Source organism: Culex pipiens, chromosome 3 (assembly GCF_016801865.2).
Source record: "Culex pipiens pallens isolate TS chromosome 3, TS_CPP_V2, whole genome shotgun sequence".
NCBI lineage: Eukaryota > Metazoa > Arthropoda > Insecta > Diptera > Culicidae > Culex > Culex pipiens.
In genome coordinates this window covers 44,707,378-44,719,844 of record NC_068939.1, presented here as the reverse complement: position 1 = coordinate 44,719,844, position 12,467 = coordinate 44,707,378, and the positions used below count along the sequence as shown (strand labels likewise).

The following is a 12,467-nucleotide window of genomic DNA, read 5'->3' as shown; positions in this document are numbered from 1 at the left end:
GTATGGACAGCAGCCAAAATTGTATGGAGACTTGTATGTATGACACAAAATTACTTTTTTGGTCATAGGGACGGCCCCCACAAAGTTTGAGCCAATTCAAAAAATATAAGGAAAATCCATTTCCGGGTTTGGTGGAGAATTGCTCTCTTGCAGTTTAACATTTTTTGTTTAACCTTAACTTTTTTTTAGATGTTGAAATCAGTAATAAATCAAAGAATAAATCATTACACGGAAATTTTATTTTATTACATTACCCTTCATCACGAAACGCAAGACTCAACGTGTATTTGAAGATCGGCCATATTTCGAAACATACTTCCACAAAGTGGACACGCATGGCCGGTTCCGCAAGAATCCTCCCGCACGGTGCTGTTGCTAGGTCGGTGCTCCTGGCTGCTGGCAGTAAGTTCACGATTTTTCTGCATCAAATCCATCACTTTTAGCTCAAGTTGAGCTTGCTTTTGGAGATGCTGTTGAAAGTTCTGGAGGTGGTTTGCCTCACATTTGGCAAAATCTTCCTGCAATGTTTGCAATTGTTTGCTGAGCTGATTAAGGTCAGATTCTTTTTGGTTCAGGGTGGTTTGTTTCTGAAAAATGAAGAGGTTTTTAAAAATACTCTGAACATTTAAAAACCCATGGAATTTAAACCTCCAACAATTGTGCAGCGGTTTCTTCCTTCAGCTTTTGAATTTCAGATTCACCTGAAATTTGAAACTGTTTTTAAAATGTTCATAAGTTTAAACTTTCGGTTTGCACTGACTTTTAGTTTGCAGTTCTTCCAACTTGCTTTCAAATTGCTTAATTTTGTGGGTTTTATCTTCCCTTTCCTGCCTCAATTCCTGTTTCAGTTGTATTTTTTCGATTTCTAACTTTTTGTTTTCCATCTCGAAGTTGGAAATAGCCTTTTTCAGTATCAAAAGCTCTGAAGAAAAAAACGATACTAAAGGTTCTTCAGTAAAACAAATCATGAAAATTACCGTCGACTAGTTTGCCAAGTTTTGATTCTTCTCGGGAATGCTTTTCTTTTAGCTGAAAGTAAAATTGTTTTAAAAACATTCAATTGTGATCAATTTCTAAATACCTTATCATATTCCGATGATTTTTCTGCTAAATTTGCCTTCATATCCGTGTAAGCTGAAAATATAACATGTTTCAATGATTTTTTTTTGTAAATGTATAATAAAAAACAATTTTACCAGTAACAATTTTTTCGAACACTTTTTCAAGATGTCTATTTTCTTTTTCAAGCTGAAATTTTTGGAATATAATATATTTCCAAAATCAATATTTTTTTCCAAACCTCCTTTATCCGGGCCAAATCTGCTCGTCTTCTCAGCTGTTGAGCCGTTGGCTTAGCTTTGCCAGCTTCCTGCTGTTTCGAAGCGCTTGAAACCGCTTCCTGTTTTCCCTCCTTATTTGCCACATTCAAGTCTAAGTTGACCTTCAAGTTGAGATTGAACTTGGACACGATCGGATTAACTGCGGCTCGCAGGGCCCGCGAAATCCATTTTCCGACTTTTTGCTGCTTTTTATCTTCGCAATTAACCTAAGATGATTTTATCTTTATACATTTATTGTTATCAATTTATATTCTAACAACAAATACCTTAACAGAAACGCCCTTTTCATTGCTGGATTTTCCCCCCTTTCCATCCCCTGATTTCGACGCATCTTTAGATTTTTCCCCGTCGCAATCTTCGACACTTTCTGCGTCATCCTCGTCCGCGGCCAGCTCATCCAGTTCAGCGGCTTCGTCAATTTCCACCGTCGATTCGACGTCGTCGTCGTCGTCCCCATCGGCGAGGAAGATTTCCGGCATTTCCATCACCTCGGCGCAGATGGTCTCCATCCGCGAGAGCACATTTCGGGCCATTTTTTCAAAACTATTTTTGATTATAATTTATATAGCGAAAACAACTAAAAAATACTTTTCACTGAAGCGTTTTGATTTGTACACTAACGATCTACTAAGAGTGAGCGAAAATTTTAATGCAGTTTAAAAATAACTGCATGATTTTATACTGAGCATGCGCGGTGAACTTAACATGAAGTTGAACAGATTGAAAGATTTCACTGGTTGCTTTCTATACAGTTCTTTTTTTTTCAACACTGATTAATTTGTTACAACTTCAAAAGAATTTTGATTGGAATATTTATTAAATAATCTCACATAAAAATTGTACATAACCAGAGAGCAATTGAGCAATTCTCTGAGATTTCGGTCATTCGATTTCTTTTTTGTATTTTATAATCCGGCTGAAACTTTTTTGGTGCATTCGGTATGCCCAAAGAAGCCATTTTGAATCATTAGTTCGTTCATATAATTTTCCATACAAATTTGGCAGCTGTCCATAAAAAAATGGTATGTGAAAATTCAAAAACCTGTATTTTTTGAAGTAATTTTTTGATCGATTTGGTGTCTTGGGCAAAGTTGTAGGTATGGATAGGGACTACACTGAAAAAAATGATACAAGGTTAAAAAAAATTGTGATTTTTAATTCCATATTTTGTCACTGGGTAATTCTCTACCAACTCACACGAAATCGGGAAAAGTTGCCCCGACCCCCCTACGATTTGCGTGAAACTTTGTCCTTATAGGTAATTTTTGTCCCTGATCACGAATCCGTGGTCCGTTTTTTGATATCTCGTGACGGAGGGACGGTACGACCCCGTCCATTTTTGAACATGCGAAAAAAGAGGCGTTTTTCAATAATTTGCAGCCTGAAACGGTGATGAGATAGAAATTTGGTGTCAAAGGAATTTTTATGTACTTAGAATTCCGAAAAAACGTATTTTTCATAGAAAAAAAAACACTTAAAAAGTTTTAAAAACTCTGCCATTTTTCGTTACTCAACTGTATAAAGTTTTGGAACATGTCATTTCAAGGGAAATTTAATGCACTTTTCGAATCTACATTGACCCAGAAGGGTAATTTTTTCATTTAGAACAAAATATTTCATTTTAAAATTTCGTGTTTTTTCTAACTTTGCAGGGTTATTTTTTAGAGTGTAACAATGTTTTACAAAGTGGTAGAGCAGACAATTACAAAAATTTTGATATATAAACATAAGGGGTTTGCTTATAAACATGACGAGTTATCGCGATTCTACGAAAAATAGTTTTGAGAAAGTTACTTTTTGCGTTTCTCTTTGTTTCGAGTTTTTAAAACTTTTTTAGTGTTTTTTTTTCTGTGAAAAATACGTTTTTTCGAAATTCTGAGTACGCCATCAAATCGGTCGTCTAATTTTACATAAAAGTCTATTTGACACCAAATTTCTATCTCATCACCATTTCAGGCTGCAAATTATTGAAAAACACGTCTTTTTTCGCATGTTCAAAAATGGAAGGGGTCGTACCGCCCCTCCGTCACGAGATATCAAAAAACGGACCACGGATTCGTGGTCAGGGACAAAAGTTACCCCTTAGGACAAAGTTTCACGCAAATCGAAGAAGGGTCGGGGCAACTGCTGTGTGAGTTGGCGGAGAATTACCCCACTAAAACTTGATTTGCAAAAAAACACTATTTTTTTTTTATATGTTTTAGAGGACATCAAATGCCAACTTTTCAGAAATTTCCAGAATGGGCAAAAAATCTTTGACCGAGTTATGATTTTTTGAATCAATACAGATTTTTTCAACAAATCACAATATTGGTTGCAAAAATTTGTCAACTTCATTTTTTGATGTAAAATCAAATTTGCAATCAAAAAGTACTTAAGTGAAATTTTGATTTAGTGCACCGTTTTCAAGTTATAGCCATTTTTAAGGTAACTTTTTTTTTTAAATAGTAGCTGTTATTCATTTTTTTAAATTAGTGTCCATGTTTGCCCATTCTTTAAAAAAATATTTTTGAATAGCTGAGAAAATTCTCTATATTTTGCTTTTTTGAACTTTGTTGATAAGACCCTTAGTTGCTGAGATATTGCCATACAAAGGTTTAAAAACAGGAAAATTTTCTAAGTCTCACCCAAAAAACCCACCATTTTCTAATTTCGATATCTCAGCAACTAATGGTCCGATTTACAATGTTAAAATATGAAACATTCGTGAAATTTTCCGATCTTTTCGAAAACAATATTTTCAAAAAATTAAAATCAAGACTAACATTTCAAAAGGGCGTAATGAAGAATGTTTGATTTCTCGGAAAATTTTACATAATATATCAAAAACTGGTGAAGTTATGTTTTCGATACTCTGAGATACGATTTTTTGAAAATAAAAACTGGGTTGTTCGACGCGCCACGCGCAAAAATGGAAAAAAGACGAACACGGGAAAAAATCGACTTTTTTCACTAAAACTGCGATAACTTGAAAATTTCAGCGATGACCAATACATGTTAGGGTACCAAAACTTTCGTAATTGAAATACGCAACTAAGTACACTGTTTAAATTTTTGTGTTTCTAAAATAACTTTAAAATATTTTGTAAATAATTGAGTAAAGGTGCACAACAACGCAAAAGTCTGGAGCAACATTCGAAAGGGGCTGTACAACATTGCAGACACGCGTTTAAATAAGATGAAAGGCCCCATTTAAACGCGTGTAATGTAAGGCCGTAAGAGCAATGTCGTACTGCCCTTTTCAAATGTGTATAAATCAACACAAATTTTTGAAACTTATTTTGTATTTCTTTCTTAAAATCAAAATATATTAACCATGATCATAACCGCCCTAATTCTCCATACAAACTACTCCCACAAATTGCATGCAATTTTTTTATTGTATGCAATAGCGACGAACCGCCCTAATTCTCCATACAAACTTTGGAGAAAAATCATTCGGCCATGCCTAAATATTTTTGAAAAATTCAAAGTGTTTCTGGAGACCCCAAACTTCATGTTTCCCCTCGAGTTGAACCTGCGCAATCATTTTTGTCAATTTTTGTAGGTCAGTGTTAAGGATAAATTTAAAATAAGTCGACGCAACTGGTTATTTAGGTAACCTTCATACTTAGCATAAAAGTAAGATTTAGCATTTATTTTCAACTCATGTAATTTACAAATAACAGGTGTGTGTGTGTTTGTGTGATTTACACTGTTCTTTGAAGTGCTCATACAACTAACTAACTTAAAGATCCGCAGGACGCTTGGTTCCCGCCGTCGTCGACTCGTGCAACGCGTGCCGCCATTGGATTGTAGGAGGAGAGGGGGTGCCATGACCGAAAAATGCGCTCTCTGATTCAAAACTGTATCTATGTTGGCGCGACTAATACAGAACTTGGTGACAACTTTCGACTCGAATACTTATTCGCCCCCGGTTGCGTACATAAAATCCGGCACCTCATAGTGCTCCGTATCACAGTAGTAATGGTTCGGGGTGGGAATCTTCTCCAGGACCATCCTTCGGCGGCCATCGGCACTCGCGGCGTCGCCCGGCAGCAGCAACTTCCGGTAGAACGAGCAGGCTCGCTTGCCGTACACTGGGATGTCGGCGTTGTACGGCGGGCTGAGGATGTCGAAGAAGGCAGCCGGACCTCCGATGGCGGTTATCTCGTGAAAGTTTCGTTCCGTTGGCGTAAGCATTCCGCAGCAACCCTCCGGACCTTGGCCGGCGTCAAGTGTCTTCTCCTGCTCTACGTTCACGAGTACGTGGCGTCGCTCCGTCCCGTCGGCGTCCTGCTCCTCGCGGCGATCAATCTCCGAGAAGCTCTGAATTCGCACGGAACCGGCCACAACCTTCAGCAGGCCGTTCATTCGCGGGTGGTCGTGCAGCGGCATCGTGTAGTTCTCCCGCAGGACAAACACCGACATCGTGAACGCGTCACTGTCGTAGATATCTATAAAGGTGCACGGAGCTTTGGTGGCCGGCTCGAACGTCTCCGGGGTCACCACGGCCGGATCCAGGTTCAAATCGGCCAGCGTTAGTTGCTCCATAAGGGCACGTAAACTCTGCAGATTGGTCAGCAACCGTTCGGCGTTCTTCTGCTCGAAGGTCACCGCGGCCTGGCGGAACACCCGCGCGAACAGCGATGTCATTTTTTGTTTGCGGCCGCAACACTTCCGCTTTGCACAACTATCCCAAATTTAGTTCCGTGAAATCTCGACTCGCAGAAAAAAATCTCTGCTTCTAAAGGTGTGTCTCCAACAATCAGCGGCACTCTCAGCGACACATCATCGCGTTATCTAGTCGGGATAATCCAGCTGCGCAGAACAAGACCGCCTTCACAACCGTGCTTGATTACTTTTTTGAGTCAAGCTGTTGTGCAAAAAATTTCACTTTTCCCCTCGGATATGATTGAACTTTTATTTTGATTTTCTTCTGCACTCTCGCGGCCTGCTGCACCTTGCTTCGATGGGTGGTGGGTTGGTTGACAACTACTTGTGTCAAACCGGCACTCTCCGGCGCAGAGCACACAGGGTGGTGATTTCACGATGATAACAGAGAACAGGCCGCACCGCATGTAAACATTGCCCACCCCTCTAGGGTGGTATTCAGTGGGCACGGTATAGTTTTGGAGGTTTTTTTTTATTTTTAATTTAATTAAATAATCTTTATAACATGTTTAGGCACTTTGTTTTACACAAAAATGCGTCGCAAAATTAACAAGGAACTGTATTTTTTATTTCTTTTTAAGGCATCTTGTAGATCAAGATTTGCTTGAAATAAGCCACATCGGAATGATATCAACGATGATACTTGAAGATTTACCGGCTATTTTCCGAAAACATTTTGCGCAGCTGACTCGAATAATTTTTCGATGAATTTTTGTGTGTCGCCGTGTGTCGCTCTACTTTTCGAAACAACCCCTTAACCAAGCCTTAAACTCAAAAAATGTTTCCAAACACATGTGAAATTGGCTGCTCTTCGCAATGAAACTTATTTCAAAATCACAGTTTAAAATTCCCAAAATAAATGTTTAAGCCTTTTCGTTTTCGTTTTACGGAGCAAGGTGGGGGACGCGGCCTCAAGTCAGTCCAAGTCCGGTTTCTTGTGGAAAAAGGGTAGTGGCCGAACTAGTATTGCATACAAAATGAACACCACCGGAAGATATAGGGGATCGGGTGGGGGAAGGGGAAAGAAAATTAGTGTTGGTGTGAGTTGTGAGAACTTGGATGACTTAAGCAGTTACGTTAATCTAACTTTAAAACTGAATAAAGAAAATCTGAAATTGTGATTCAAAGTAAAAAGGCCCGGAAGAAATTAAATTATTAGTTCATTAAATAAGAAAATGTAACTTATCGGAGCTCTATACAAAAGAAACCTATGATGTATTCCAAATTTAAAGGAAATATAAAAATACTAGAGAACAAAAGATGAAAACTAACTTGTCTAGGGAGTATAAATCCGGCCTTTTTCTGGGCCCCAACCTGTCGCGTCCGTCAGTAGTCTTGTCGTACATTACAACTAAAAACAGATCTTCCAATGAAATATTACACTTCGACCAAATCAACTAATCATTTAAGTCCAATTATTCATCTACGGAAAACTAACAAACTTTAATCAATAACCTAAACTAAACTGTCTGAAAGTAAATTTAATCTCAAATCCCCGAATGTTTTATTACAAAGCCAAATAAAGTAAAGGACCTTGTTTTTAAACCATTCTTTCCGCTTCCAAAAACCAATAAATAAAATGAACAGTTCGTAAACAAAAATGAACAGTTCATAAGTTAAACACTCGTCATTGAGACGACTATTTCGTGCCTTTCATTTCATTAGGGCATAAAGCCTTGCAAACAAGAGTGCATCTCTATCATACCTTATGTAAACTGTCATTTGAGTGAAGGAGACACACTCCTGTTCACAAAACCCATGTGTCCTTTGAAATGTTAGGCTCCATTTGATCGTCAAGGCTCCAGTAGATCCTCGATTCGCAACAATGGTCGATACAACCATAATCCGAAAACCGTTAGTTCAACAGATTCACGAATTTTGTCCGATATCATTACATTATTGATTGACCGAGACTCTATGGAAATTTTGACATATCAAAATGCTTTGTATTATTACTTAAATCATAGACTAAATATATATAGATACGCCACTCCCCTGTTGGGGCTGGCGCCACTACCGCCACGCCAAAATTGCACCTGGTGGCAATTCACAGGTACTACTTTTCGATGTTTCCAAAGGGAAAATTATTTTTCCCCAGTTTCAGTTCAAGTGTTACGGTTGCATCGTAGCAACAGCTGCTTTTCAAACTTTGTTTATTTTCTGTCAACATTTCTTGACTTTTTTTTGATAAGGTCCTATAAACAAATGTAAACATTGAATGTATCCCTTTCATACCTTATGTCAAAGTTCATCGGAGTAAGCGGGATACACTCAATGTTTACATTTGTTTATAGGACCTTATCAAAAAAAAGTCAAGATTTTATCATCAAGTGGGACTTCAAATCGTTGGCTTTTTTCCTCTTAGAAGAATCCGGTGCGGGCATCTCTGACCACCGAAAATCCTACGAACGGAGCCGTTTCCTTCGAGGGTGCGATCCGTTCATCTTGGAGACGTGTTAGCAAGTGAGTAGAAAAAAGTTTAACAGAAAAATTGCTAATGTGAAAATTTATTTTTACAGGCCCTCCGGTTGCACTCTAAACCTGATTAACCCTCCCAACCATTCCACCACAGCAAACGGAAACTGCGCAGCGTTCTAGAATCTGACCGTAACTGTCGGTGCTTCTAGCGGACACAGCTTTCTCGTGTGAACAGAACTCAAGCAAAGCTTTTCCCGGGCCCGGTTCCACTAGAACCACGGTGTGCGACAATCCACCGTTGCCGGAATAGCGGAGGCGAGCGGAAACACAAGTCTAATCTATACACATGCTGGGCACCATGATGAAATGCCTCGATTTTTGTTACAACTGTTTCTTGTTCTATTTTGTTAATTGATAATAAAACGTAGACCCAATAAAACGGATATCATACACCTACATGCTGATTAAATTTTATTTGTCTAGATCATTGATTCGCAAACTATTTTCACCTAGGCTCCACGGCTCCACCTTTCATACATCATTGGTGGGCCCACGGCCACTCTAGGAACTTGTCAGGCCTCACTAGCGGGGCCCAATACCCACTTTGGGAAACACTGTTCTTAGATTTTGGAGCAGCTCCAGAACATGTCCCAAAGCTGAAGATTATTCTTGCGGTTCAATGTCAGCCGGGTAGTTTAGCATACGGAAGTGGCCTCTTTTAATCTGATGCACATGAACGACGGAATCTGCGTTAGGTTTGTTTGTCTATTCTTGCGCTGCATTTTGGCAAAAGTTTTACATAAGTTCTTCATGTCTGGAAAAATAATAATAAAATGAAGCATCTACACATGGTAAAGGATTCTGAACAACCATATACAAAGAAGCATCTCTTTGAGGAGCGGACTGTAGCTCAGTTCGCTAACCTTCGTTGCCATCACTCGAGACTTTTCCACCTGGCCGGGGGAGTGGTGCAAATCCGCAGAGGTTTCGCCATAGAGTGGGAACTGCCCGTGTTCGGCTTGAAGAGAGGCATCTCCTCCCGTTTCCGGTTCGATTATTCTAGTCAGATTCTCTACTGCTGCTGCCACTGCTACTTGCCCTGCTGGAGTACACACCTGGCGGCCGATTAATTACGTGTTTTAGGATTTTAAAAGGTAAATTACAAAAATAGTTTGTTCAAAAACGCGTTGAACCCAATTCGGTGACACTTTGTCAAAAACAAAACAATTTTTCAACAGACAAGTGCACAGAGTACTATGATTTTGTTTTCCAATTTAGTACCTGTAAATTGACGATGGCGGCGCGCAGATCGCTAAAGGGGTGTCGCCAACTAGGTATATGGAGCAACTTCCAAGTGGGACATCTACTTGATTAATAATCTATGCTTAAATGGAAGTTTAAAATTGATGCACGTAACTATTTTTTAAATAAATTTCAAAATCTATTCTATCCTACAATGCCTAGAAGAGGCCTCTGTTTCTGTTGTGAGTAAGCGCTGGTTTCAGAGTTCATTTTTCAATTTAAAAGGGGTGGGAGACGACTAATTTGCTTCATGAACTCCTACTCGGCCTTGGGACCACCTCTTAAGACACTGATGGCTCCTAGCTAGGAATTAAACCTAGACACAGTGTCGAGGCCCGCTCCGCATGGCAAAAATGTTGGCTGGGGGGAAGTGATATTATCACGAAATTTTATTTTAAAGCCAACATTGCTAACGGCGTCGAGGTCCTTACTCATGCCCAAGGCAAAATAAATGTTTAAGCCTTTTCAAAGAGTTATTCTTGGTTCTGAAAAAAAAAATCGAAATTATTTTATAGAAAAGTACCGTCATCAGGGGTGACATTGGGTCTGGGGGGTGAGATTGTGTCTTACAAATTTCAGCATTTTTTATGACCCAATCTCACCCCCCAGACCCAATGTCACCCTTGATGACAGTATTTTTTTTATGTTGCAAAAAACTGAGCATTTTTTTGAAAAAAAAGTCTTGTATATATTTTTTATTGCGACGCAGACTTTTACAACAAGGGTGATCTGCTTCTCAATGCTGTATCTTTGCGAAAAATGAGCAAGCAGGGTTCTCTCACAAGTTTTGCCAAACTAGTTGTTTAAATCTGACGAACAGGCCAAACATATATGAGAAATTTCTCTGTTTGATGTTGAATATATATTATTTGTTTCAATGTAAGTGTGATTTTTGCAATTCTGTTGAGAAACCTCAAACTCCTTTTTGCATCAAGTTGCATAAGCTTGATTATCCGAAGTTCGATTATCCGAAGGTTTGTATGGGACATGGGACTTGGGATAAACGAATCATGATCAAAAAAAAAAATAAGTATTTTTTATTTTCTTACGTTTAACATTAAATTCGAGTTCTGTGACCCAATTGCACTCAAATTTTAGTTGTTGATTGGCTTTTATAGTTACCAAATATTTTTTTATTATTTCAACCCCGCCATCTTGGATTTGAACATTCTTAATCACTTTAGAGCATGGTTGGGGTAATATTCAAGCTTAACAATAAAAAACAAAACAGGTCCGATTATTTGAAGTGACATTTTACCGAGGCCTACGGATAATCGAGTCTGGACTGTAATTTAAAACTTCTATCTTCGAACACCGTGGGCAAAGGGATAGCTCCGGTATCCACCACAACGTGCCACTTTTGACGTAAACACATGCAAACTTTGTTTACGTTCTCATAATCATCACATGCGTGCCGTAAATCAAGCAAGGTTGAATATTTTAGTTGATTGTCGTTTCTTGCCACAATCAGTAGCATTTGGTATTTAATTGGTTTGATTAGATTTTCCTCAATGTGAGTAGTGTTTTACAATCTGCTTGTTTAGAGGGAATAAATTTGATTTTTTTCTCAAGGTTCTCCCGGATTAACGCCTGCAGACATTACGCAAAAGCACGAAATTCGGGTGTCCTTGGGCGCGTCGCGTGATGTAACCGTGCCCAAACGTGACGAAACCAGAGCGAATGGACCGTCCGCGGGAGAACCGCGCCTCGTACGCCGGTTTGGCCGGCGGCATGACCGGCTGCATCACCCGGTTCGTGTGCCAACCGCTGGACGTGCTCAAGATCCGGCTGCAGCTGCAGGTTGAACCGGTGGCGGCGAGTTCGGAAATCTCCAAGTACCGGTCGATCGCCCAGTCGGTGTCGTGTATTTACCGGGAGGAGGGTTTGCTGGCGTTCTGGAAGGGCCACAATCCGGCGCAGGTGCTTTCTTTGGTGTACGGGTTTTCGCAGTTTTCGTGCTACGAACGGTTGAACGGGGTGTTACGGGATGTGGCGGTGTTTAAGGAGCACGATCGTGCGAGAAACTTTTTTTGTGGCGCTTGTAGCGGGTCGTTTGCGGCACTTACGATTATGCCGTTGGACGTGATACGAACGAGGGTGATTTCGCAGGATCCTGGGAAGGGCTACAAGAATGCGTTCCAAGCGTTTGGAATGATTTATAGGCTGGAAGGTGTTCGCGGGTTGTACAGGGGGGTTGGCCCGGCGTTGCTGCAGATTGCACCGCTGACCGGGGGTCAGTTTATGTTCCTGAACCTGTTTGGGGGTGTGGTGAAGAGGCTTGAGGGGTTGCCGGAAACGGCGCCGCTTCCGTCGACGGAACTGTTTTTGTGCGGTGGCCTGGCCGGGCTGTCGACGAAGCTGCTAGTCTATCCGCTGGATTTGACCAAGAAGCGGCTCCAGATACAGGGATTTTCGCGCAATCGAACCACGTTCGGGCGGCACTTTGTGTGCAACCACATGGTTCAGTGCCTTTACGATGTTACGCGGACCGAGGGCTTGCGCGGGCTGTACAAAGGGCTCAGTCCGTCCCTGCTGAAGGCTGGGCTAACGTCTGCATTTTACTTTTCCATCTACGATGGACTGCTTAGTCTGTTTAACAGTGGCTTTCGAAAAGCGATTTAGTTTGTAACGAATTTATGTTTGTTTAGAGATGTAGTATCGAATACAATTTGTACAGATGAGAGAACCGAAATAAACTCGCACAAGATTATTTACTAACTTAAATCAACTACGTTGGCTTACGGATTGTTTCAG

The 12,467-nt window shown here is 40.2% G+C and overlaps 3 protein-coding genes across 3 annotated transcripts; 1 reads left to right on the top strand and 2 right to left on the bottom strand.

The window, feature by feature from the left end:
* Nucleotides 1–157: 157 nt before the first annotated feature.
* On the bottom strand, nucleotides 158–2,043 carry LOC120429156 (trichohyalin-like). Its single transcript, XM_039594364.2, has 8 exons — nucleotides 1,607–2,043; nucleotides 1,301–1,546; nucleotides 1,197–1,248; nucleotides 1,082–1,134; nucleotides 978–1,029; nucleotides 761–922; nucleotides 649–701; nucleotides 158–587 (listed from the first exon to the last, which is right to left on the bottom strand). The coding sequence occupies exons 1-8, from the start codon at nucleotides 1,871–1,873 to the stop codon at nucleotides 261–263; spliced, it is 1,212 nt and encodes a 403-aa protein (XP_039450298.1). The 5' UTR covers nucleotides 1,874–2,043; the 3' UTR covers nucleotides 158–260.
* Nucleotides 2,044–4,929: 2,886 nt separating this feature from the next.
* Nucleotides 4,930–6,295, bottom strand: LOC120429157 (2-aminoethanethiol dioxygenase). The gene has a single exon (XM_039594365.2). It carries the CDS (start codon nucleotides 5,973–5,975, stop codon nucleotides 5,244–5,246), a length of 732 nt encoding a protein of 243 aa, XP_039450299.1. The 5' UTR covers nucleotides 5,976–6,295; the 3' UTR covers nucleotides 4,930–5,243.
* Nucleotides 6,296–11,069: 4,774 nt separating this feature from the next.
* On the top strand, nucleotides 11,070–12,431 carry LOC120429155 (mitochondrial thiamine pyrophosphate carrier-like). The gene is made up of 2 exons (XM_039594363.2): nucleotides 11,070–11,226; nucleotides 11,286–12,431. Exon 2 carries the CDS (start codon nucleotides 11,394–11,396, stop codon nucleotides 12,333–12,335), a length of 942 nt encoding a protein of 313 aa, XP_039450297.1. The 5' UTR covers nucleotides 11,070–11,226; nucleotides 11,286–11,393; the 3' UTR covers nucleotides 12,336–12,431.
* The last annotated feature ends 36 nt before the right edge of the window (nucleotides 12,432–12,467 follow it).

Excerpts from the sequence above, each read along its gene's own strand:
- LOC120429156 (XM_039594364.2), bottom strand. The coding sequence starts at position 1,873 with ATGGCCCGAAATGTGCTCTCGCGGATGGAGACCATCTGCGCCGAGGTG. Across the intron at positions 1,030-1,081 it reads AATCATCGGAATATGATAAG|CTAAAAGAAAAGCATTCCCG; the intron begins GTATTTAGAAAT and ends TTTTACTTTCAG. Across the intron at positions 702-760 it reads GGAAGAACTGCAAACTAAAA|GTGAATCTGAAATTCAAAAG; the intron begins GTCAGTGCAAAC and ends TTCAAATTTCAG.
- LOC120429157 (XM_039594365.2), bottom strand. The coding sequence starts at position 5,975 with ATGACATCGCTGTTCGCGCGGGTGTTCCGCCAGGCCGCGGTGACCTTC.
- LOC120429155 (XM_039594363.2), top strand. The coding sequence starts at position 11,394 with ATGGACCGTCCGCGGGAGAACCGCGCCTCGTACGCCGGTTTGGCCGGC.